This window comes from Oncorhynchus mykiss, chromosome 2 (assembly GCF_013265735.2).
Source record: "Oncorhynchus mykiss isolate Arlee chromosome 2, USDA_OmykA_1.1, whole genome shotgun sequence".
Classification (NCBI taxonomy): domain Eukaryota; kingdom Metazoa; phylum Chordata; class Actinopteri; order Salmoniformes; family Salmonidae; genus Oncorhynchus; species Oncorhynchus mykiss.
This window is the reverse complement of record NC_048566.1, coordinates 33,056,677-33,084,582: the sequence shown is the minus strand read 5'-3', so window position 1 is coordinate 33,084,582 and position 27,906 is coordinate 33,056,677. Positions and strand designations below refer to the sequence as shown.

General features: G+C 39.5%; 2 protein-coding genes across 2 annotated transcripts; both read left to right on the top strand.

Moving 5' to 3' along the window:
* Positions 1-4,554: 4,554 nt before the first annotated feature.
* LOC118936288 lies at positions 4,555-9,300 on the top strand. The gene is made up of 2 exons (XM_021559484.2): positions 4,555-4,721; positions 7,224-9,300. Exon 2 carries the CDS (start codon positions 7,293-7,295, stop codon positions 8,475-8,477), a length of 1,185 nt encoding a protein of 394 aa, XP_021415159.1. The 5' UTR covers positions 4,555-4,721; positions 7,224-7,292; the 3' UTR covers positions 8,478-9,300.
* A 402-nt stretch (positions 9,301-9,702) lies between these two features.
* On the top strand, positions 9,703-27,578 carry LOC110487583 (protein rapunzel). The gene is made up of 3 exons (XM_021559487.2): positions 9,703-9,800; positions 25,501-25,590; positions 26,077-27,578. Exon 3 carries the CDS (start codon positions 26,127-26,129, stop codon positions 27,300-27,302), a length of 1,176 nt encoding a protein of 391 aa, XP_021415162.1. The 5' UTR covers positions 9,703-9,800; positions 25,501-25,590; positions 26,077-26,126; the 3' UTR covers positions 27,303-27,578.
* Positions 27,579-27,906: the final 328 nt, after the last annotated feature.

Below are 27,906 nucleotides of genomic sequence, written 5' to 3'. Positions count from 1 at the left end.
AACACTATTATTGCACACAGAGTGAGTCCATGCAAGTTATTATGGGATTTGTTAAGCACATTTTTAATCCAGAACCTATTCAGGCTTGCCATAACAGAGGAGTTGAATACTGATTGACTCAAGACATTTCAGCTTTTCATTTTTTATTAATATGTATAAAAAAAAAAGTTATAAAAACATAATTTCACGTTTACATTATGGGGTATTTTGTGTAGGCCAGTGAAAAAAATAAATAAATTCAGGCTGTAACACAACAACATGTGGACAACGTCAAGGGGCGTGAAAACTTTCTGTAGGCACTGTATGTTGTTGACACAGGCATATGTTGAGGCACCTACAGTATCTGGCTGTGATCCAACCTTGGAGCCTCCGGCTTTATCTCACGTCTCATAGCACTCACTATGCCTGAGAAGCACTTTCATGGCTGTTGATCAACCCTTTCTCTAATGGACTGTCATTCCAACCCACATTTGTGTTCCCATGGGAGTTGCTCAAATCCGGGATGACGGGTGCTAAATCCTCTCTTAAAGGTAACAACTTTTTGTTTGCAGAGCAATCCCTCATTCCAAGTAACACAACTGTGGTCATGCGGAATAAAGGATGGTTTCTTTTTATATAAACAGCAAACAGTTCTGACCTACAACTGTATTTTCATGTGTTTCTCAAAGGCCAGTTTTGTTGTCACTATAGGCTGCTTAGTCATAGTAAATAACTGTATAATCTTTCTAAATGTCCTGCAAATTAAAAACCAGTGAAGTCAGGGGCAACAATAATCCACAAACCAGACTATTCATGACATGAAAGGCTCTTCCAGCTTACCCTCACCCAACCATGTTCAAGACAAACTATTTATAGAACAAGTGCATCATGTCTATCCCCATTATTCCCCAAACACCGCCCTGCGTCAATTTAATCCCTTCTCTGGCAAAGTGGCACCTTCTGTCTTAGAAGAGACACTAGGGGGCTTTCCAGTGAACTAAAGTGACATCTTGTGGCAAAGAGGAAACACTATAGCTAGAGTCCAAGGTCAGAAAGATCAAGTGTGGTCAATAGCATTGAGCTAATCTTCTATTTCAACAGCCATTCAACATGAGAAGACACAACCGTTTTTGATAACCTTTCATTTGAGGAAATATAATGTACATGCTAATCAAGTCCACACACCTCTCAATATTAGGAAGGTGTTCCTAATGTTTGCTATACTCAGTGCATGTAGCCTATTGTCTATTTTTTGTTGAACCCTTCACAAATGTTTTATATGCCTAAATATTGATGATGTATGACTTAGAAAGTATGGTTACATTTCATTTGCTCTGTTAAACCTACCCTTTGGAATTACTTTGATAGCAACAGGGAATCTATTTAGTTATTAAACAGGGAAGCTATTTAATTATCATTCTCACAATAGCACTGGTAATAGTCAGTGACAAATATAAGCAGGGCTTGGATATAATCTTGGATGGGAGACCAAATTAATATATATACATCAATTCTCCAGTAGGGGGTGCTGCCCAGCCTATTGTTTTTCTTTTCTGATAGTCGATATACAGTAACGTTGAAGACCTGAACATTGTTTCGAAAGTACATATTCAACGTATTTGTCTATGTTGGAAATTGCTTACCATGATGACATAATCCTGTAGTTGATATTTCCATGTCACAATACCTTGACAATGGACCTTGAAACAAAGTTGATTCAACCAGTTTGTGCCTAGTGGGGTGTAGGATCTTAATTTGATCAGTTCCTTCTCAAGAATAAAATAATCTTGCAGCAGCAGGATTTGATTATTTTAAAACAAAAGGGATGATTTCTAACTGGAAATTAGTTTTGATATGGATGCATTTCAGATTCACTTGTATGTAGTGGAGACCAATATCTATCTTGTCTTATTAAGTTATATAAAATAATGGTTGTTAATGTGTATGGCTGCATTTCAGATACATTTTTGTACATTTGAATGTAGCAGTTGTAGGAACTACAGTAGTAGGACATTTTTTCTGCCTGGTGCTTTAGCGTTTGATCGAGCGAGAGAGAAAGAAAACTGTGGGTTTTCAGTGAATTTATGTAAATCACGAGGCTCATTTGAATGTGTTGAAGGAATATTCTCAGCGACAACAGAGTGATCAAATTAAGATACCACACCTGTACATGACATAAGTGACCTAATAACTAAGCAGTATGCCATGAAATGATATTATATTGTGATATCACAGTTTATGCTCATGTTAGCACTCACATATGTTCATGATGCAGACATATGATGTTGATGCACCTACAGTATCTGGCTGTGACCAAACCTTGGAGCCTCCAGCTGTATCTCACGTTTTATAATGTAGCACCCACTATGCCTGAGAAGCAATTTAATTTTTGTTGCTCAACCCTGTTTCCAGTAAACTGTCATTCCAACCCACATTTGTTTTCCCATGGGAGTTACTCAAATCCAGGAATGACGGGTGCTAAGTCCTCTCTTAACATTAACAAATGATAGACAAAGGACATCCTGTCTATCCCCATTATGCAAAAATATGTATATTTATTGCCCAAACAGGCCCCTCCCCCCCTCTGGCAAAGTGGTACATTATGTCTTGGATGACATCTTGTGGCAAGGAGGAAACACTAGAGACCAAGATCAGAAAGTGTGGTCAATAGTATTGAGGTAATCTTCTATTTCAACAGCCATTCAACATGAGAAGACACAACTGTTTTTGTTTACCTTTTGTCGTGGAAATTCTTACACAGGGACACTCAAAGTCAATCTTAATGAATCATTGTTTATTGCTAGCGTGCTGGAGAGGCTCCAACCAACTCAATGCACCATAGTACACATGTCAATCAGGAACTCTGCCTGGGAAGTCACAGCCGTTGTCGTATATATGACTATACACAGACAAGTTATATTTGTATGATTTAGCATAATGAATGAATCATTACCGTTTTGTTTCATCCATGTGAACGGCCAATACTGGTTCATAACACGTGACAGACCAATACCTCACGAGACTTCATTCAATCTATGCTGAGACCTTGAAACGGAGATATTTTTTGTTCGTTCTCAAAACAAGATCTGGGCGTACTGCCAAATTGCAGCTACTGATAGTGAGGATTTGTACAGTCAGCCACTTCTGTGCCATGAACACAGAAATTCATTATTTAGAACAGCACATGAACAGAACACAGACATTTGTTATAAGAATAGCACAAACATAAACATTTCCCTTACACTTTCATTTGACAAAATATACTGTACATCCTAATCAAGTCTGGAATTATTAGAGATAGCAGCTAAAACATTGGACGTGAGCTTTTAGTTATATAGACTAAACCGGCATAGAATGATCATCAAAGAGAAGACAAAGAAGTTTAAAGTGTGCCATAATGTCTGCAGATTCACTATGCACATAAAATAACGAGAGAAACAATGCTTATTCCACCTGTTTATTAACATTAAAGCTGTTGAACAGGAATGTTAAGTTGATATGGCTATTAGCTGAGTAAAACCAGACAAAACATCAGCTAACAATACACTGACCTGTCTGGCACACCTTGTTCACCTGGTTGTCATTATTTTAATGACTTTACCATTGTTCCACCTTGTCTGCTTAAATCCCCTACAAAGGCCATGATTTTTCAAATGAGGCCCTATTTTCCATTGATAACATTTTATGTTAGATGGAATGTTTCTGAAGTTTCCAGTCTGTTGAAACATATCCTCCCCTTTCCAATGGTAATGACTTAGCATAGTGTGACATGTGAAAGCGGGACGATACAGGGAGACCCAAAAAACACTGGGAGTAGCCGGCGAGCTCGCCAACTCCTCAATATGACTGACCGTCCTAACTTCCTGACAGATATCTCCTCCTCTTCCTCTATCTCCTCCTCTTTAGGGTTAACTGGACTGATTGGTCATATCAGGCAGTGTGTGTCACGGTCAGAGTTGAAGCACAAAGACAGTGGGTGAGCGCTCTCTCCCATGGTGTGGATACAGAGACACAGAGGTCCTTTCACTGCTCTGCTCAGCACTGTGACGGAGAGACTCTGAGAGCACTGCAGCTTCAGGGTGTATTTCAACTCCATTATTACGCCTCAATCCAAATGTCCAATAACTTTTCTTCAATGACAATGCATTTCCAAGGTTCAAATAGTTCAAAATGTCACACGTTTTAGCTCTGATGTCCCTTATGTGTTCTATTTTGAAAATACCAAAAACCGCCTCTGTTAGGGAACTGCAATTGCTTATCTGTAAAAATCCTTGCTTACTTTACAGAACTCAATGGCCTTGTTTAGCAGGCAAGAGGCAAGAAGCAGTGGCCATAGCAACCTCAGTGGAGACAGAACAAGCAGGGTTTTGTATTTGTGGCAAAGGGCTGCTTGGCGTCCCCTGTTTCTGCTCTCCTGCGCACTTGCACGGTTGGACGCACACATGCACACGCACACACACAATCCTCCAGACCCTGTGTATATGGCAGTGTGGTGTCCTTGCATGGGCAATGTTTACAGGATGTTATCTGTCTCAGTGCCTGCCCCTCGTCCCTCTGAGTGGGTTCCCGTTGGAATGCAGAGAGGGGATGGAGGAGTTCCAAAGGGGGAGTGACGAGAGAGAGGAGAGAGAGAGAGAGACTACATATACATCCCAACACTAGGAGGCTGGTGTTCATAGGCACAGCTGGACTGTTGGATAACTGGACTTCACCACCCTGTATACTTTATTGGACTATCAGAGGTGAGTTTCTTCCTCTTTTCTTTATCATGCTCCATTTTGTCAGTCTCTCCGGGAAGTTTGAATTACCATCAAGGGTGTCAAGTTTTGTTTACACAGATTTTCTATTCTTTGATGACCTGGTCTTGTTTGAGAAGTATAGAGTACCCCTGAGACCTATATGAAAAAGTGAGGAACTGGTTTTGAAAGATCATTCTTTTTGTGCACTGACAAGACAAACAGATGAAATTGAAGTGCAATTTGAGATGTTGGGAAATTCATTGTTAACGGATGTAGTCTTGCTGGTATCTCATGACTCAAGGATGTGGTCTCCATAAGAGCTCTATAGGCTGGTTTCTTCCCCAAGTGGCAAGGAAAATAATGGGTAGCAATACAATTTTACTCAGCACTCCTATGTTCAAAGTATTTGAGAGAAGTTGAGTGATATTGAAAAGAAGGCAAAATGCCTCCCGTTGGTTACAAAAATAGTTTGGGGCTCGCCTTTTTCTTCCTCTTAATTGTACCCTTGGACTACCATTCTCACAGTCAACAATTTTTGTTTCGCTAGTGAAGACTTGACATATCCTAAACCAGGACAATTGCTCAGTAAGTATTTTCCTTCACTATTTTTTTTTATTAGAATGCCTTCAGTTCAATGTGGTGATGAGTTACAAGTGAATTCTACAAAATATTTCAAAATTCAAATTATTTCATGTACTCATAACATTTTTTTTTAACATGGGACAGCAATAACTGGTGATGTTAGCTTATTTAATAGGACTAACGTAATTAGTACAGTGGTAGTCCTTGGGAAAGCATGTAAAATGACACCATTCATCTTGCCATGTAGCAATACCTGGTAATCCCACGGTCTATGGGTGTACATAGGAATCTGTATTTTGTGTTTTTCCTCTAATGTAAATGACTGATGCTACATTGTACATAGAGTTGCTGTGAATTCAATGACCCAATTGCATTTCAATTAACTGACATTTTAGTGTGTGGGAGAAGAAGAAAAAAAATAATTACAGAACAAGTGCAGTGGTGGATTTTTTTCCTTGGATCTGGGTGTGCCTTTTTTATGTAGTGGATATTGTCTCAGGGGAATGAGATATGTTTGAGTTCATCTCTTTTGTGTATTTTACATTGAAAATAATATGTTCACAAAGTAAATCCCCTTTTTTCCCAGGTTGTGGACATCTGTGTTTGATTTGGGTCTTGGCTATTGTTAGGCTTGTCAATTCAACTCCAAAAAGCCAGCACTGCAGTGTTGCGCAACTCTCCACGTCATAAAGCGAGAGTACACACACTGCTTTTGATATTTGCTCTGAGTCCCCATAAACATTCAGTGTGTTTATTTTAAATCATGGTTTGAAGTGAGTCAGTGCCACCGAAGCTGTGATCGAGTCCTGTCATAGACCTGTCATAAACCTGAGACTCTGGGTGTGGCATGAAACTAGACTCTTGCATGTCCCAACATGTTCTCCATCTGTTTTATTGCTGAGAGTAGCTTGTTCTATTTGACTCCAACTGTCTGATGTAATCTGTGTTAGATGCTGTTCGTGTTTTCTGTGCTAGATACAATCAGTGGTGGAAAAAGTACCAAATTGTCATACTTGAGTAAAAGTAAAGATACCTTAATAGAAAATTACTCGAGTAAAAGCGAAAGTCACCCAGTAAACTATAAGTATTTGGTTTTTAAAATACTTAAGCATCAAAAGTAAATGTAATTGCTAAAATATACTTAAGTATCAAAAATCATTTCAGATTCCTTATATTAAGCAATCCAGATGGCACCATTATCTGTTTTATTTATTTATTTATGGATAGCCAGAGACACACTCCAACACTCAGACATAATTTACAAACAAAGCATGTGTGTTTAGTGAGTCCGCGAGATCAGAGGCAGTAGGGATGACCAGGGATGTTCTCTGACCATTTCCCTGTCCTGCATTCAAAATGTAACTAGTACTTTTGGGTGTCAGGGTAAATGTATGGAGTAAAAAGTATATTATTTTCTTTAGGAATGTAGTAAAGTAAAAGTTAAAGTAAAAGTTGTCAAAAATATAAATAGTAAAGTACAAATACCCAAGAAAATGACTTAAGTAGTACTTTCAAGTATTTTTACTTAAGTACTTTACACCACTGAAGACGATGATGATCGAAATGTAACAACTACTTTTGAGTGTGAGGGAAAATGTATGGAGTAAAAAGTATATTATTCTCTTTAGGAATGTAGTAAAGTAAAAGTTAAAGTAAAAGTTGTCAAAAATATAAATAGTAAAGTACAAATACCCAAGAAAATTACTTAAGTAGTACTTTCAAGTATTTTTGCTTCAGTAATTTACACCACTGAAGACGATGATGATCGAGTCATCTCCAACACAAACTTCTTCAAACTAATAGCTAGCTAATCCTTAGAAATAAAAAAAGACCAAATCTGATGTTGCTGCCTTAACACATGTATTATTTCACCTCAACAAAGCTTCACAAGAGTTTTATTGTTTGTTCCTCTTTCTCTTTCAGACATCAACATAGTCAAAGAGTCTTTGAAGACCTAGTTGGCCATTGTTACTTTGTGACAAAGCCCTCAAAATGACCAGTGTGGCAGAATGGCTCGTGCAGAACAGGGGCAAGATCGAGAAGGGGGTGGAGATCATGGGACAGGCCTCCGCAGTCCTGGCAGCCACTGTGGGTCAGCTCCATCCCGTCCTGGAGGCCGTGTTTGTAGCCTCCTCTGAGATCCTCAGCAACCCGGAAGGGCAGGATGCACGTTACCTGACTGAGCAGTTCAGCATGGTCAACCAAAAACTGGAAGGCATCCAGGCTGAGATCGAACAAATCGCCCTGGAGCTGCAGAGGACCTCCTTGAATAAGCAGAACTTTGACCGTGAGGCACAAATGCTCAGCCAGTACGAAAAGTTCCAGGACTTTGTCAACGCCAAGCCCAAGTTCAAAGAGAAGAAGATGGAGAAGTTCCTCAGCCATTATGAGAACACGGACACGGACTTGAACCTGGACGCGCTCTATAATGCCGTTACCGGGGACAATACCTCAGGTGACCCCATGCTGGAGACAGTGGTTTCCACAGAACAAAGGAGTAGAAGGGCGGTAGAAGATTTCTGTGCCAGGCTTAAGAAGCTCTTTGTGGTGGGCATCATTGCTGTCATGGGTTATGCCAGCCTCAAGGAAGGGGTTGTGGGGGATGAGATGGTGAAGAAGTGGCAGGAGCGTATGGAAGATGTTGAGAACCGCATGAAAGCAGCGGTGGACGATTGCACTGAAAACTTCGCTGATCAAGCCAAATTGGACATGGAACACCAGCTTCAGGAGAAACCTGGCAGTGTTGACCTTGACTTCACCAAATCCCTATTGGACACACTTGTTAAGAAATATGACTGGGTTAGCTGGTCTATCAGGGTCTTCAATGACAAGGAGCGAATTGTCTTTTTCAACTGGCTAGCTGGAAAGAAGTACCATGGCAGGGGAGGAGGAGCTAATTACTTTGATGTGTTGACCAAGAACAACATCAAAGTGGTGATCTCTTTCAGTGTACAGCCTAAGCCTATCAACAAGGGTCAGATTCAGCAAGAAATTGAGGGGCAGAAACTGAAGGGGAACATGATGGATGTGGCTCAGGTTCTCAGCAGAAGTCTCCCCAACTGCTTGGTGCATGCTGTCAGCCACTATAAGGAAGTGGTGGAGACCAACAACTTCCAAGAGGATTGTTACTACTATGGAAAACACAAAAAAGCGTACTTATGCATTCATCCTGAGTAGCTTTTTTTTAAACAGTGCAATGCAAATTAGAGTAGATATAATGGGGAAAACTACAAATGCAATTCATGAATGTTTATAACTGAGTTTAGAGATGTTTTTATTGATATCTCAAACCTAGCTGACGCTTTAGTTAGTGATTGTGTGAAATATAATCTCTTGTTACAGACTGCAAAATGTTTATTTGTTTATCGACCTTGTATATTTTTGTGTAGTTAGTTATCATTTACCAGAGGTGTCAAATACATGGCCCGCAGATTATTTGGGGGAAAAGCAATGGATAGTGGACTGTCTTGTGTAAAATTTCAAGGCGAAGAAATATAACCAATTTTCAGTATGGCGCCTTGATCTCTTTGAAGACTGAATGCGGCCCCCTGGGCAAAATTAGTTTGACACACCTGGTTTAAACTATCAGGATTTGCACATGTGTATTAATGGACATATATGAGACATTTTATGCCAGGCTGTGGCTATCTACTCAACAACAGTGACAATGCATGAGAACCTGGTACTTCCTCCCACCAAATAGAAGAGTAAAATACCTTGTTTAACCTAAATTCCAGTATTTCATGATGACCATACTGTAAATTAGCACACCAGCCAGCGTAATAATATGTTATGTAAGCTTACTGCAAACAACTATTTCTCCTCATCAATGTACTGAGGACTTAATCAAGCTCCTTTGAAAAATGCTGTTGATAGACACACCACACGGTCCAAATCTATAGCCTTACCACATTACATCTCTGTCTATATTCACACATTTGATATCCTTCATAAAATGTTTATGGTCTTCTTTATTCAAAATAAACCACAATTTAAAGGACATTGTTATCACTGGTCATCATTATGCAATAGTAAATTATGACTTGTATATTCCATCTCTACCTGCAGCTGAGGAAATGAGCCTAATTGGCATGATAACATAATTTTAGAGGGTACTTTATGTAAAAACGTTTAAGCAGAGGTACACGGAGTCATAAACATCGATAGTGATAATGTGTGACAGTTTATTTACATTACTCCCTAAACAACCATCAGCCCCAGCAATATAAGCAGTTACCATCAGCAGATGTTTTAATAGCATTAGTAAAATTATTTTGTCAGTTATTTGTCAAAGGAGTGTAAGTTAGTATAGTTTCCATGTTGACCAGGAAAATATGCTGACATTTGTTCAACAATTTGTTTAACCACCACCCAAGTTTAGCTCTCTCTCTATGGGTGTGTCACTTTAACTGTAATATGATAACCATATGACCAATAGGAAGAGAAAAACAGATCATACAAATTATTTGCTTTTCTTCCTCAAACTACAGCGAATGAAAGGTGAGTTTTTAGACAAGCATTATTGCATATGAACATTTCAATGTTTCTTCAATAGGCTTATACAGTTATTGGGATGTTTTCCAAAAGTTTTCGCAGCTGTTTTCATTAGTTAAGCAATTCTTTAACGAGTCGTCTGGTAAACTTGGCTATGACATTTTGAGATCCGACGACATCTTTGAATACATTACTTTATAATGTCATGTGCACATTTAAATAATATCCAATGTTTTACTGTAAATTGCGCAAAACACAATGTGAACTTCTGTCAATACAGTAGATGGGCGTTGGTAGCCTAGAATATGTGACATAATGTGCTGGCTTTTTCCAGGAAGTGATTCTCGTGGCCATAATTATATATTGTCATGATTAAAGTACTGCAGTGGCAACAGTGCTGAATTTAATCAATTGACGTATTGTTGCAAGGCCTTATCATATCAATCCACGAGGTATGCTGGCTGTATAGGGAGTTAAACAAGATACTGAAATAAAGCAATTAGAGCCCTTGTTGAACGAGCTAATCGATACATTTCCCGTTAAGAGGCCACATGAACAGCTTTTAACAACAACAACTGTAATATGATTGCACTTCTCAGCTTGCAAAGATCTATGTCCATTTGTTAAATGCAGCCAGTCATGGCCGGTCAGTGTTTATGTGGGCAAACTTCACAGGATGATTTGACCACCTCCCTCAACTAGTCCTTAATCTACATAGATACTGTAGCGTACTGCTCGTTTGGGCCACTCAAATGTTGCCATTTATTCTTGCAGTTTGAAATAATTGTTATTTAATTTAGGACTCAAACCATAAAAAGAAGAAACTACCAAATATCTATCTTGATGGCCAGATATTGATATACAAATGGATAAGTTATGATGTTGACATTATTACTTCAGTAGGCCTAACAGTAGGCTCTTCAGTGGACATCAGTTAATGTACATTTTAAGGTTGACTGGCCTGCTTGTTATTTGGTGAATTGTTTGGCCTGAGATATACCTCCCTTGTAGAGCTACAGATATAGCCCTTTTGACTCTATACCCACTGGGCACAGATGTAAATTCAACGTAGTTTCATTGAAATGACGTGGAAACAACTTTGATTCAACCTGTGTGTTGGCCTAATTCTTTCACATCTGAAAATGTACAATCACCATCACTTTACCCTGGATAATTTGTCTGCTTTAGTGCGGTAGAGATACTTCACATACACTCAGACCACGAGACAACCCCTGGGAGTTAGGGTTTTAGTGGAGAGCTGAAATGTCTCATATTTTTTTAGCATGGCAGCGTGGGTGGCTAAATCAAATGAGATGGATGTTTTTCTATCCTAATGCATGCCATTTCACTTCCATCCATCATTGAACAGGCTTCTAATGCAGATGTTCTATCAATGAGAGCTGTGTTGTTTTTCAAAGCCATTTGCACCATCATTTTTATGATAGCTGCTGATCTAATAGTATCCGGCCATCTGATGGATTATAAATTCTAATCAATTACATTTGACAAGGCTGTCAACTTTTGAAGAAAGCGTGGAGTGAGATTTGCAATGCAAATTGAATTTCTCCCTGGCACAACCCCTAGCTGAGGGGTCTGTGGGTCCTTAGGCCTATGACCAGAGTGCAAAATTAAAACCACAGGTCAGGATGCTTTGAACATGAAATTAACACTCAAAAGAACACTTTTTGGGGGCTGAAATTGTAATGATATTTAGTTGGTTTGACACTTTATTCAGACAGTAATGAAATGAGATGGGAGAAACAGTGGGATGGTTGGAAGCAGGGATTGATCCCTGTTCTCAGGTGGAAAGTTGTATGTGACACGTGCCGAGGAGTGTTATCACTTTTCAAATGCTCTGCACAATAAATACTTATATTAATGGTTGATGGCAGTGGGTAACCAAATCATAGATTGCAGTATACAGTTGAAGTCAGAAGTTTACGTACACTTAGGTTGGAGTAATTAAAACTATTTTTTTCAACCTTTCCACAAGTTTCTTGTTAACAAACTATAGTTTTGGCAAGACAGTTAGGACATCTGCTTTGTGCAGAAGTCATTTTTCCAACAATTGTTTACAGACAGATTATTTCACTTATAATTCACTGTATCACAATTCCAGTGGGTTTACATAGACTAAGTTGACTGTGCCTTTAAACATCTGTGCCTTTAAATTCCAGAAAATTATGTAATGGCTTTAGAAGCTTCTGATAGGCTAATTGACATAATTTGAGTAAATATGAGGTGTACCAGTGGATGTATTTCAAGGCCTACTTTCAGACTCAGTGCCTCTTTGCTTGACATCATGGGAAATCAGAGAAATAAATGTAGACCTCCCCAAGTCTGGTACATCCTTGGGAGCAATTTCCAAATGTCTGAAGGTACCACATTCATCTGTACAAACAATAATACGCAAGTATAAACACCATGGGAGCACGCTGCCGTCATACCGCTCAGGAAATAGACGCGTTCTGTCTCCTAGAGATGAACCTACTTTGGTACGAAAAGTGCAAATCAATCCCAGAACAACAGCAAAGATGCTGGAGGAAACAGGTGCAAAAGTATCTTTACCCACAGTAAAACGAGTCCTATATCGACATAACCTGAAAAGCCTCTCAGCAAGGAAGATGTCACTGCTCCAAAACCGCCATTAAAAAAGACAGACTACGGTTTGCAACTGCACGTGGGGACAAAGATTGTACTTTTTGGAGAAATGTCCTCTGGTCTGAAGAAACAAAAATAGAACTGTTTGGCCATAATGACCATCATTATGTTTGGAGGAAAAGGGGGAGGCTTGCAAGCCGAAGAACACCATCCCAACCGTGAAGCACGGGGGTGGCAGCATCATGTTGTGGGGGTGCTTTGCTGCAGGAGGGACTGGTCCACTTCACAAAATAGATGGCATCATGAGGTAGGAAAATTATGTGGATATATTGGAGCAACATCTCAAGACATCATGTTAAAGCTTGGTTGCAAATGGGTCTTCCAAATGGACAATGACCCCAAGCATACTCCCAAAGTTGTGGAAAAATGGCTTAAGGACAACAAAGTCATGGTATTGGAGTGGCCATCACAAAGCCCTGACCTCAATCCTATGGAATGTTTGTGGGCAGAACTGAAAAAGTGTATGCGAGCAAGGAGGCCTACAAACCTGACTCGGTTGCACCAGCTGTGTCAGGAGGAATGGGCCAAAATTCACCCAACTTATTGTGGGAAGCTTGTGGACGGCTACCCAAAACGTTTGGCCCAAGTTAAACAATTTAAAGGCAATGCTACCAAATACTTATTGAGTGTATGTAACTTCTGACCCACTGGGAAGGTGATGAAAGAAATTAAAGCTGAAATAAATCATTCTCTCTACTATTATTCTGACATTTCGCATTCTTAAAATATAGTGGTGATCCTAACTGACCTAAAACAGGGAATTTTTACTTGGATTAAATGTCAGGAATTGTGAAAAACCGAGTTTAAATGTATTTGTCTAAGGTTTATGTAAACTTCCGACTTCAACTGTACTTGTCCATAGACTGCTTTCAAGTTAAGGACACAAACATTTTGTATTTTGTAATTAGGGCTGGAAGAAAATGCTGCTTGCTTTCCAGGAGGGTAGGCCACTCCTGATCTATGCTTCCCAAGTGCTGAAAATGTTGTTGTTATAACAATGAATTTCTCAATCACCCGACCTTCAAGAAAAATCTAATGAATGTCAATATTTGGGTGGTTTATGTCTACTAGTTGAAGATCCTTGCCATCGTCTTACTCTACCTAGACAAAATATGTGCACAATACTAAAATGAAATTCTATTTGAGGCCCGTGTGACTTATTCCAAACTGTCCATGAATGGCTGCAAAAATACATAGTCTCATATAATTCATTTTCAAAGACACAAATAGGCATATCAGATTTCATATATGTGATTACACTGGCAAAATTGGAAGAAGTGGAATAATAAAATAACAATGGGGGAAAACAGTGTTCATGCTGACAAGCACCCTAAATACCCTATATTTTACCCCATTATGAAGAATGAGAATTGTTCCACTGATCAGACTAAATAAAGTAAGTAGATAATATCTCCTGAAGACAAGATTACATAAATCTGCCCCTACACCCTCCCTTACCAAATAATTTGTATATTTATGAGTTCACAATCTGTTTGACAAAATTATTTTCATAGTTACAAATCAGGTCACCCTACCAAACCTCCCTGCTAAAACAAGTGGACTAATACAAGTGTGGATTAAATCGACTTTAGTACGTGCTGTCAAAAGGCTGCATTCTGCAATAGAGCTCGCCAGCTTGTAGACCTAAAACCCAGAAATGAGTTGCCTCTGTTTCGTTCAGCCATCCCTATTGGAAAAAAATGATGGTGAAAGAGTTTTGGAATAAACCCCCAAAATAAGGTCTGAGGTTAACACAGGCTTATGAGATCTTATAAGTTTTATTCTATGAGATAATAGCAGTCAGTTAACATGACCTTTATGAATTCATCCAAAATGATTTTTTTTTAAAACACAAAAAGTGATGTTGGCTGATGAATGTTATTTCATAGAACAAAATGTATTAGAGCTCGTAAGTCTTTGTTTACCAAAGACCTTATTTTCGACATTTATCCCAAAACCCTCCAAAAACGCCATTAATCTTTCCCATGGGCTTTGTCCGACCAACTATGGGGGAGTTAGTGCCGAAAAAAAGACGGCATTACTATTTCCACCTTATAGGGACGAGAATAATAACATCATCATTTTGTTGACATTGTACATAAACCAGAGCTATCATGTCGCTCTTTGTACACTTTTACAAACTCTGCGGAGAACGCTCTCTCTCCCTATTCATTCCCCGCTATAATCTTGAGGGGAATTTCTTTAAAACGAGCATCCAATCCCCTTGATCCCTTATATAACTAGACCAATCAAATGCTTCAATGTGCCGCAGTTCACAGTGCTGTGGCAAGACAATGGGCGGATTCGATTATGCTGAGCCGCGGGTCACCGGGCAAAGGTCCGTCACGTCAATGGCCGAAAGCAGGAAGGGAAGAGCGCTATTCTCAAATAGAACAGTAATATGTGCCACTCATTTTGTCAACAAGGTAGCATGGTGCATCTTCCAGAAACATACATCTATTTTCCATAAAATCCATGTTAGAAAATTCAAACAATTTTTCATTGGGGAGGCAGATAACGCGTTTTTATCAAAAGTAAATCACTTTTGCATGGGTAAACACACAATCCTACTAATTCCTACACGTGCATAATTATGTCACTTTTGCTTTGAGCCAACTTAACCATGGGCTTTGAACAGGGCACCTGGCTCACTCCCTGGAGGCAGCCCGTTCTCTTATCGAATGCAATCAACTTTGAGCCGATGCAAAACACACCAATATGGGGGGTGATTCATGCCAGAATTAAGCGTAATGAAGCTAATGATACCTCTCACCAAGTCACCTAATGTCTTCCTAGCGCCGTGCTGTAAAATAACACCATGAATTAACATGGACTGTCAATGGAGACAAGTTTGTTTCTAAGGTGTCAAACTGCTAACACATTCATGTCACAGGACATGTACACATACATAGTGTTCACGTCATGTCACGTGTCAGTTTGCGTGTACTTTTATTAAGAATGATCTTACCATGAAGTGTCTGTTTGGTTCATCGATTTAATTTGTCGATTTAGCTAAAATAGGCCTATCACCTCAATGCAAAAATTACGAGGCTAGTTGATATCGCAGCCACCATTACTGTGTAGATATTCCTATTTCTTGCATCCATATGAAATCAAGGGCTTCTTAGTAGCCTAGTGGTTAGAGTGTTGGGCCAGTAACCTAAAGGTTGCTGGATCGAATACCAAAGCTGACAAGATTAACTTTTTTGTCGTTTTGCCCGAGCAAGGCAGTTAACCCACTGTTCCCCGTGCGACTGAATACACGTATATCAATTAAGGCAGCCTCCAGCACCTCTCTGATTCAGAGGGGTTGGGTTAAATGCGGAAGACACATTTCAGTTGAATGAATTCAGTTGTACAACTAACTAACTAGATATCCCCTTTAATTATCTTTGTTGGAGGTAGCCTAGGTCTCTAGTGGTGCATTGAAAACAACTTCCGACTTCAGTGCGTTCAAGACAACTGGGAACTCTGGAAAAAAAACAAGCTGACTAGGATTTTTGTTTTATTTTGAACAGTCATCCAACTCGGAATCTCTGGCATCTTTCTCTGACCTGAAAATCACTGATGTCATGATTTGACCTTGTTTCCCCCCCACTTCCCAGTTTCCCGGAATAACAGTCACAATCACTGTCACCATGCAATCCTTCGTCTATGCATTTCTGTTGAGATGTCTTATGATTAAAAGCAGGGTTCGATTTGAGGGGGTATGTGTGGATATCGGCCTTGTTATAGACGTGCAAAAAGCATATGCTGCCACTTGTTTGCTTAGCCATAGGAAAAGCAATGGACCAGATTTTATAAAGCGATCTAGGCTATAACAATGATAAACTCCACGATTATTTCCGCAGTCTACTAGTCTATCGAAGGTCTTGCACAGCCTAAACATCCCAGGAAAATGTGGTTGGTTTATTAAATGCTCTGCAATTTAGCGCTATGCCTAATGCAAAATACCAAAATGTTAGATTCGGTATGGGTCTATGCATTGACCAAACAGCTTAACAGATAAAAGCATGAATTATTCAAGAGAATCCCATTGAATCAGGCGATTCATTTCAGTGCAGTTGCGTTCTTATGCATATCCTTAGACTAAACGGAACCGAAAACACCCCAGCCTGTTTTGATCACAGATCATGATGAAGCCTGAACATTTAGGCTGTTTGTCATTGATTTAGCCCAGAATTGCCTACAGCTTTGCTGAATTGACAAACAAAAGCCTGACTAGGATCCCGATGTATTATTATTTTTTATCTTTATTTAACTAGGCAAGTCAGTTATGAACAAATTCTTATTTTCAATGACGGCCTCGGAATAGTGGGTTAACTGCCTTGTTCAGGGGCAGAACGACAAATTTTTACCTTGTCAGGTCGGGGATTCGATCTTGCTGACCTTCCGGTTACACGTCCAACGCTCTAACCACTAGGCTACCTGTCGCCCTGCCACTTTCCCCCATGTCAAAATTATTACCAATTAGGCTAAATGTATTCCTATTAATTTGCATAGGCTAACCATTGTGATTAATGTTATTTACCATCTTCTGCTTTTTATGAATGAACAGGCATCAAGGTAAACATGTCATTTCAATGCCCCCCACACGCACACATTAATTAATGATCCTTACCTTACAGATCACAAAGTGAGCTAATTTCCACTCCATACATATGCAAATACATTTGATTCATACACTGGCTTGTCTGGCTGGTATGTTTTCATTTTAATCAGGCATTCCCTTATCTACACTCAAATCATTTCAGTCCTCAATTACGAAAATAAATAAATCATAGCTCATTAGTACACCCTTGTGGTTGAATATATATATATTGAATATCTTAAGATACAATTAATAATGTTGAACTAACAAATATCATCAAGAGATACGTTACAATTTACAGTATCGAACACGTTATGAAGCTGCTGTGAAAACCATTCTAGCAATACTTTAGATTTAAATATATAGCTCTTGATAGTATCACTGATATTAAATAAGCTTTCGTATCGGCCTCACAGCCTTCGTCAGAGCTTTTGTGAATTTTTTAAAATTAGCACCCTTATGTAGACCTAGCCCCACCCACATCCGTTCCACGCATGGAAAGGGGTTGGAGGTGAAGGAAAAACAAATAAGTCCTACCAAATATAACAATATGCATTTCATAAATACTACAAAAGTGTATAAATAAGACGCTTTAAACACGTCTATAAAACCACAATGAGGACATAGCAAATTTTCATTAATCATTGGGTACATCATACGAAAAACATCAGAGTAATCTTAAATAGGCACATAATTCATGTTCAAATTCACAACATAACATACATAGGCATTTCATCATTAAGTCCTTTAGGAAATAATGTCTGGAGGGTGAAAATCCAAAAACATTCTCTTTAACTCAGAGTATTATTAATATCCCCTCCCCTGTCTGATATCTTAACTTTCTCTATGCCACAAAATAGAAAGGTAGAAATGTCATGCTTTAGGTCATTAAAATGTACTGCGACTGGATAATCCCTGTCGTTTTTCCTGATTTAGCTTTTATGTTCACTAATTCTCTGTTTGAGGGAGCGGGAGGTTTTACCGACATAGCAGAGCCCACATGGACATTTAATAATGTAAATAACATGGGTGGTAGAACACGTAATGATGTCATTTATTTGGAACCGTTTTCCTGTGTGTGGGTGGCAGAAATATTCACACTTCATCATATTGTTGCACTGTGCGCATCCTCTGCATTTATAGCTTCCATTTGGTAGAGAGCGTAAAAGAGCCTAGCTGATTTTCTTTTGTGGCTGGCAGTTGGCATGAACCAATTTACCGCCTAAATTGCGACCTTTCCTATACACAATAAGTGGTGGATTTTTAAATTCAGCCGGCAAAGCTGGGTCCGATGATAAAATATGCCAGTGTTTCTTGACCACACCTCCCACTTTTCGCGAATTCAAAGTATATGTAGTTGTGAACATCACGGAGTGTTATTTAGCTTTAGCGGGTCTTTGTTGTAACAGTTCATCTCGTGTTTTTCCCAATGCCAAATTAAGAGCTTCATCCACACATTGTGGCAAATAGCCTCTTCTTAGAAACCTAATGCGCATCTCTGCTGCTTTTTCTAGATAATCCTCTGTGGAGTGGCATATAACGGCGCAGTCTGAAAAACTGGCTTCTTGGAAGTCGTCTTTTTAATGGCTCAGGATGGAAGCTGTCCCCCTGTAATAGAGTATTTCTGTCAGTTTCTTTTCTATACAGAGTTGTAAACAGGGTTCCATTTGATTTCTCAATCCACATATCGAGGTAATGAACACGTTGTCATGAGTGTCACATTCAATAGTGAATTTGAGATTGGGGTCAATGTCATTGAGTAGTGCCATAAAATCTGACAGCTCTTGTTCAGTTCCTTCCCATATGCAAAAAAAATGTCATCAATATATATCGATACCACTTCAGGACTTTATTTAAAATGGATTTTCGTTTTCATTATTAACAAAACGTTCTTCAAAAAGACCCACATAAAGGTTAGCATAGCTCGGAGTGAATGTGGAGCCCATCGATGTTCCACTCGTTTGGAGGTAGTATTCGTCATCAAACCTAAAATAGTTACACTTCAAAACATATTCTGCCAGCTCTAGAATGAAGTTTGTTGGTGGATATTCATTAGTATCTCTGTCTCCCAAATAGTGTGCTAGTGCTGCCAGCCCCCCCACATGGGGAATGCTGGTAAATAGACTCTCGACATCTAATGTGACCAGAATACAGTCTTCTTTTAAACCCGTTATTGGTGAGATCTTGTTTATGAAGTCTATAGAGTCTTTTACATATGATGGCAGTGCTTGCACATGAGTTTTAATAAAAGAGTCTACAAAGTTCGACAATAGCTCTAGCATTGAGCCAATTCCTGCAACCACTGGTCTGCCTGGATAATTGCCTTGTTGTGTTTTAGGTTTGTGTAATTTCGGTAAAATGTCAGCAGAGATATTCATATTCAGGTTTTGAGATGAGGTGGTTTAATAGGGCTCCAGATTAGAGCATATTTACCTTTGGAACACCTGTGTGGGATCAACACTCAGTTTTCTATAGAAACATTCATTACTGAGTTGTCTCTGAATTTCTTCTTTATATTTTTCATAGTCTAAAACAACCACAGCACCCCCCTTGTCTGCAGGTTTAATTACCAAAGATGAATATTTCATTAATTCATTAAGTGCCTGTTCTTCTGTTCTAGTGAGATTTTTCTGAATGTGGTTTGTTTGTCTCGTATTTACTGACATGGCTTCTTGTTCGACTAACCTACAATAGGTATTAATCGAGGAGTTGTTAACCATGGGACAGAATTTGCTTTTGGGCTTAAAGTGGGTACCAGTTCTTTGATGTGTTTCTAGGCCCGAAACAGTATTTTGTGAAAACACATGCTTAAGTTTAATCTTGCAAAATATCTGTACATGTAGGTACAAAAGAGAGGCCCTTAGATAAGACGGAGACTTGAGCGTCAGTGAGGTCTGCGGTTTCCTTTTTCCTTCATCTTGTTCAGCTGTTGCCATACACCTGCAAAAAGATTGCTCAGTTGTACGAGTGCCTTTTGAATAAAGGCAGAGTAAAGGGAACAGGTTAGGAGACAGACGTAAACAAGCAAACACACAGGTTAAATGAATGTCAGGTATGTAAAAATACAGTTATTGAATGATTTAATTTAAATGTTTGATTAGACATGCAATAATGTTAATGGCAGACAGAAAAGAAAGGATACCTGTCTAATATTTGATGTCAGTGGGGTTATAAGGGATGGTCCCTGGAAAAGATAGAGAGATGAGTTGTGAGAGAAACTCCAGCGTGGTGTCATGACCACTGGAGTCATACACCTTAACAGTACCTACCTGGAAGTGGCGGTTACTTAACGTGACCCAGTGGTTAACCTTGAGATTGACTATTTGGAGAAACCCCTGGGCCAGTGTTGGTACTGCTGACAGCATGGCGATGCCGCCCACCACAAGGCAGCAAATGCAAATAGTTATCATCTCAGATTTTTATATTCACCTTAACGGATGTTGACCCCAGCTAGGAGTGAAAAAGCACCAAGCTTTCCCAGGTCTCGCCTTCCTTTCGTCCTTCTTCCAACCCAAGTCATTCACCCAGATGTCGAAGCACTTGGTCCCCTTGATTCTTCTCAGGTGGCTTTCCTTCTCATGTGCCCTGTCCATGTTCAGTCTCACCTTGATTGAGAATATAAATAAATGCAATTATATTTCATATTATTACAGACACATCTCTTACATATCTCTTGGAAGTCCAGAAAATAAATTAACAGCGAACACTCATTTTTACCTGGTCAAAAACCTCAGTCCGTGCCTGAAGGTGGTCTTCGAAGGCGTTCTGATCTGGTTCGACAACTTCAACATCAGGTGGAGTATCGGTGACCTCAAAGTACGTTATACGAAAACAGCAAAAGAAAAACACTAAGTCAATCAAAAAATAATATACTACAGTATATGCAATAATGTTATATACAATTGTATTGTGGTGAAGAAATATAATACACCTAGAATGTACCACATATTTTCCTAATCTAACAAAACCAGGCTATTACGCTGCTAGCTGGTGCTCATAAATGTATAAAACATGTACTTTATACATTTGTCAAATTACCTGCAGTCATTGGGGGGACACAGTATGGATGAATGATGAGTAGTCGACCGGACATAAATAGCACTCCTAAAGAAGATGCATTCAAGTTCAAGTTAGCTACCAACTTCAAAGAGGGAACTTTAGCTAGCATAAAACCCACATGGCAAACTGAGATTCGGCAAATAACATATAAAGATTGGCTTATTTGACGCCAAACCAAAAGCATTAGTTACTAATAACATAAATTGCTAATGTACGATGTAAAAGGTGGATTTTATGATGTAATGTCAACTTTACACATTTCTATCCCGGGACCAATCAATTTTCAACTCATCCACAGCAATTCTCCATAGATCTGCTGTGGATTACCCAGAATCCCATACCTTTATCACTGAGTGTATTAGACAATGTAAACACACTAATCCACCAGGAGGTGGCATAATACCCATTTTATGCAGGAATTTAACAACTTAATTACACCATTACACTACAACCATTACATTAAACTGACATTGACTGAAACCAACTAGGCTAGAGCTAACTACTATAGCGCTTAGCCAAGCAAAATTTGGTTAGCATCAAGCTAGCGAACTGTTAAATGCTATTTTCGTACAAATATTAACACTAACACATTTTATCATGCCATCACATATTTACGTATATTACCTAAAGTAAACGGAGCCTTTGTTCATAGAAAATAAAACAAATTGTATCTAAAACGTTGAACAAAAACTTTCTGTACTTTAATCCCTTCTCGTTCATGTAAACCATTAGCAACCTTGCCTAACTCCATGAACTTAATTACAATGGGGAAAATACCAACCAGTTTTTCTGCCTTCAAACATCACCAAAAACTGCCTTCAAATATCACCAAACGCATGGACTATGTAGTTAACCATGTTACCTCAAAATTTCGAGTCATATTGCATTTTTGCACATTACATACAGTGCCTTGCGAAAGTATTCGGCCCCCTTGAACTTTGCGACCTTTTGCCACATTTCAGGCTTCAAACATAAAGATATAAAACTGTATTTTTTTGTGAAGAATCAACAACAAGTGGGACACAATCATGAAGTGGAACGACATTTATTGGATATTTCAAACTTTTTTAACAAATCAAAAACTGAAAAATTGGCCGTGCAAAATTATTCAGCCCCTTTACTTTCAGTGCAGCAAACTCTCTCCAGAAGTTCAGTGAGGATCTCTGAATGATCCAATGTTGACCTAAATGACTAATGATGATAAATACAATTCACCTGTGTGTAATCAAGTCTCCGTATAAATGCACACACCATCCCCACTGTCAAACATGGTGGTGGCAGCATCATGGTTTGGGCCTGCTTTTCTTCAGCAGGGACAGGGAAGATGGTTAAAATTGATGGGAAGATGGATGGAGCCAAATACAGGACCATTCTGGAAGAAAACCTGATGGAGTCTGCAAAAGACCTGAGACTGGGACGGAAATTTGTCTTCCAACAAGACAATGATCCAAAACATAAAGCAAAATCTACAATGGAATGGTTAAAAAATAAACATATCCAGGTGTTAGAATGGCCAAGTCAAAGTCCAGACCTGAATCCAATCGAGAATCTGTGGAAAGAACTGAAAACTGCTGTTCACAAATGCTCTCCATCCAACCTCACTGAGCTCGAGCTGTTTTGCAAGGAGGAATGGGAAAAAATGTCAGTCTCTCGATGTGCAAAACTGATAGAGACATACCCCAAGCGACTTACAGCTGTAATCGCAGCAAAAGGTGGCGCTACAAAGTATTAACTTAAGGGGGCTGAATAATTTTGCACGGACAATTTTTCAGTTTTTGATTTGTTAAAAAAGTTAGAAATATCCAATAAATGTCGTTCCACTTCATGATTGTGTCCCACTTGTTGTTGATTCTTCACAAAAAAATACAGTTTTATATCTTTATGTTTGAAGCCTGAAATGTGGCAAAAGGTCGCAAAGTTCAAGGGGGCCGAATACTTTCGCAAGGCACTGTACCTGAATTAATAGGGTAAAATGATGAGACAGAAAAACGTTCATTTTCAGAACTAGTCATTCTCCATAATGAAGAAGAAATGTTAAATATCTCACTAACTCACTTCATTGACGTGACAGCTCCCCTAGCAGCAGTAATTATATTCATACATTAAATGCAAAATAACAAAATAAAACATAAAAAATATGACCACGTGGCATATGCTTGAGTACCACCTTGACATCTCTGATCTGCTTGCCTCAATAAATGAATACTAGAACATTGGTAGCCAGGATTAGCTATTTCAAATCAAACTTTGAATACAACAAGTGTAGACCTTACCTTGAAATGCTTACTTACAAGCCCTTAACCTACAGTGCAGTTCAAGAAGAGTTTATGAAAATATTTACCAAACAAACTAAAGTAAAACATAAAATAACAAATAATAAAAAGTAACACAATAATATAATAACGAGACTATATACAGGGGGTACCGGTACTGAGTTAATGTGTGGGGGTACAGGTTAGTTGAGGTAATTTGTACATGTAGGTAGGGCTGAAGTGACTATGCATTGTACAAAACAAATGGAGGGGGGTTCAATATAGCAGCAGCAGTGTATCTAGTCTCCTAATAAATGCATAACGGTGCAAGTTAGACAGTCACCCAAATAATTTCTGCCGCTTGTAAAACAAAACCAAAAAAACATTTTATGTCTGTGTCGCCGCCGAGCTCTCAAATACCGCGCCAGTCTCTCACTTTATGAACAGTCACTGCAATCCAGATTCCTTGGGACGTCCTTACCCTAAACTAACACTAAACTTAACTCATTTACATTTATACTTGATAGAGGTGTGGACATCCCAAGGAGCCCAAATAGCACGGACTGTCTTGGAAAGTCTAAGAGCTGCTCTATTCGACTGAAGGGACCTTTTGCACAAAACATCCATTTAACTATTAATATAAATGTTGCTGAGGCAGTTTTATTTTTTTATTTTATATTATTAACATTTTACATTCATCTAATGTCTGCCATATGAGGTGTGGCGTGAGAAAATGGTCAAATGAGTGTGTCTCACATCCAAGGCGTTGTCAGCTTTGAATCATTGATGATGATTTAATAGAGTTAAAATCTCTAATTTTTTTAATTAACTAGGCAAGTCAGTTAAGATTACAAATTCTTATTTACAATGACAGCCTAGGAACAGTGGGTTAACTGCCTTGTTCAGCGGCAGTTCGACAGATGTTTAACCTTGTCAGCTCGGTGACTCGATCTAGCAACCTTTGGGTTACTGGACCAACACTCTAACAGCTTGGCTACCTGCCGCCCAGCGGCGGCTACCTGCCGCCCCAGGTAGCCTAGTGGCTGTATTGAGATTGTTCTAGACTTCTTGGATTTTCTTAGACAATTCTCTCTCAGTAGTCTCTGTTTTCTATGGGCAAAAAGACTGTGCCTCCCCTGACAGCTGTAGGTGAATAGATCAGGTTGAGGAATGAGGGTGACATCTTCACTGATCTTATGCAGTGTAAACCCACTAGGGACAGACCTCAGCAGCAGACAAAGGCAGACTGAGACGCTGACAGAATAGTTTCCATTGTCTTGTTGCTGTGGTTACTGGCATTACTGTGGAAAATGCACTCCTGCTCAGCAAGTTTAACTGTCCAACAGACAGTTTATCACTCCCACACCCTCTGTGGCATTGATTGGACTGGCTGAGCGAGCGTGGTGGGGATGATGGTGGTAGTTGAAGGGCCAAAGGAGAATGGATTAGGTTTTTATTAATAAACTGTTAGCTTATAACATTGTACTTTGACCTGGAAGTAATTTCATGCCAATTTTCAAATACAATTCACCATGATTTATTTCAGCAGCGGTGTATACGTTATACTGTATAATAAATGTTCTTTAACTTTTTCTGTAACACATATAATGATAGTATTAAATCTAAAATGGCCTCCAGGCTGAAATTAGTCTTATTTCCTGCTTGTATTATGTTATTCCAATGGTAGATACTGTATGTGATTTCCTCAAATGTACACTGTTACAATGCACTTAAGCACCACCCCTTCAGTCACAGTCTACTCTAGTACATCATAGTGTTTGAAGTTACTAATTGGCTTTCTGCTTGCTGTGCATACTTCATACTGTAGATCAGAGCTTCATTATTTGGTTGTTTTTTCCACATTTGGCACTTTGTTGACGTGTTATACAACACACTTGAATTAAGTGTATAATGCAGACAATAAATGGTAAATACTTAAAACATTTCTATAACATAAAACCATTAAAACACTACCTTGAAATACACATTTGAAACTCCATAGAGTATCTACCCCTATGTGTCATCCCTCACTGGTGAATTCTCTTTGCATTGTTGCCTTATTGCTCACTGGGTGTGTCCAGCTGTAATCCCAGCAGGCTTGGTTACTGAAATGTACACTGATCCCTCTCTCTTTCTTTATCAGTTCTCACTGTGAGGCCAGCAGGGATTCACTCTAGTTGAGAGTTTGAGCAGGGAAGCAGGCTACAGTCCAACAATAGCGGAACAGCTCTACGTAAGTTCAGAAAATAATATACTGTACGGAGGGAGGGAGGTAATCAACTATATGGGCCTAGCTTTTAAGACTTTGGTATTGCTGTTGAACTTTTCCTTCATTTTAACTAAGGCCTTCAACAATTGGCCCAGTGTTGTCTGGGTTTTGGGAGGGTTTGTCTGTGTCCCAACGCGCTCTAACGACACCTGTGGCGGGCCGGGCGCAATGCACGCTGACTTAGTCGCCAGGTGTACAATGTTTCCTCCGACACATTGGTGCAGTTGGCTTCCTGTTTAAACGAGCATTGTGTCAAGAAGCAGTGCGGCTTGGCAGGGTCGAGTTTCGGGGGGACGCATGGCTCCTGGCCTATGCCTCTCCCGACTCCGTATGGGAGTTGCAGCGATGGGACAAGACTGTAACTACGAATTGGATATCACAAAATTAGGGGAGAAAATGTATAACAGTTCCGAACATCCTTTTGACCATGACCTTATGCTCTTTTTTCAGATGTTATACTGGTATTTGTTGTGCACTGAATAATAACAATACCAGCAAAGATGGCCAGCCAGCTACAGAAGATTGTATCAGAGAAGAAGAACATGGTAGAGACTGTAATGGAAGTGTTTGAACAGGGAGCTGAGGTGGTGGCCAGTATTGCAGGTGACCTCTTCCCTGTTTTCGCCATCGCTGCTCCCATCGTGAAATTGGCCCTGGACAATGTGGAGAGTAAGGAAGCTATGTTCATGAAGGAGCAGTTCCAGAAGGTTCGTGAACACCTGGAGGTGATTTCAGAGGAGATGCAGCGAATTAACGAGGAAATCAAGAAGAGCGGCGCGGACGCTGCCTACTTTTCTGTAGAGGAGAACATATCTAACCAGTTCCGCAAGTACATGGACATCCTCAATGCCAAACCCAAGTTTCGTGAGGTCAAAAAGAAGCTTTTCATGGAGCATTTTGTCAAAACAGGTTGCGACAAAAACCTACATACCCTCTATAGTGCCGTGACGGGAGACAACTTCTCTGGAGAGTCAGTGTTGGAGATTACTCTTAACTATGAGGAGAAAAGTCGACGCGCCATGGAAGACTTCTGTGCCAGGTTGAAGAACCTCTTTTGCATAGGCCTCATCGCTCTGATGGGTTACACCGCACTAAAGGACTGTGATGACGAAGAGAAGCTTCTTCAAGACTGGGGTGAAAAGATGAAGGAGGTACAGGTGAAAATGAATGCTGTCATCGAGGACTGCATCACCAGCTTCTCCAAGCAGGCTGAACTGGATTCCCGGAGGTTGGTTAGGGACCATTCTGACCTGAGCAACCAGCAGCTGGCTGATGCCATTTTGGAGAAGCTTAAAAAAAAGTATGACTGGGTGTGCTGGTCTGTCCGTATATTCAGCTCCCCTTCGGGCCTGTTCTCAAACAAAAATAACATCCAGTGCCCCACAGGAAAAAATCGCTTTCAGGTGACAGCGACAGACGAGAAGCTGAACATCATGGTGTCCTACAGTGCCTCACCGGAGCCTCTGAACAAGGCCCACATCCAGCAGCTGATCCAGAGTCAGAAGAAACTCACTGTAGTGGGTACAGCTGAGCTCCTGTTTGAGCAGTTGCCAGGTGCATGTGCAGTCCACACGGTCAAGACTTGCAAAGACCTGGCCTGTGTCTGGAGCTTTGCCGAAGAGCTACACTACTGGGAGGAGCACAAGAACTTCTATGTTTGCGTTCACTGCAATTGACGTTTTCTCACTTAAAAATGAATTAATAATTAGCCATAGATACCAAGATTATATTCATTCCAATTTGGTCTTTGCACTAAGACTGACATTCCCAAGTACTTTCTCTCTTTCTCAGTTGAGTTCTGATCCCCAGCTATACTAATGAGGAGGAACATTGGCTAACACTTATTATAAAGCATGATACTTACCAAAGACTGTTTTACCTGTTAATCTATTCTTTGTAATGTAAACTCTGTGTTGCCTCTGATAATGTACATTAATCTTTGGGTATTGATACATATTCAAAATTGATCAAATCATAGAGTTTTTAGGAAGTGTGTAAATATAAAAGCCTGATGTTTGTATTGTCTGTAAGAAATCCCTCAACATTTTACATAATTAGAACTGCATTTTCCCTCTTTATATGCAGTTGAAGTCGGAAGTTTACATACACTTGGGTTGGAGTCATTAAAACTCGTTTTTCAACGACTCCACAAATTTCTTGTTAAAAAGCTATCATTTTGGCAAGTCGGATAGGATATCTACTTTTTCCAATAATTGTTTACGCACAGATTATTTCACTTTCACATAATTCACTGTATCACAATTCCAGTGAGTCAGAAGT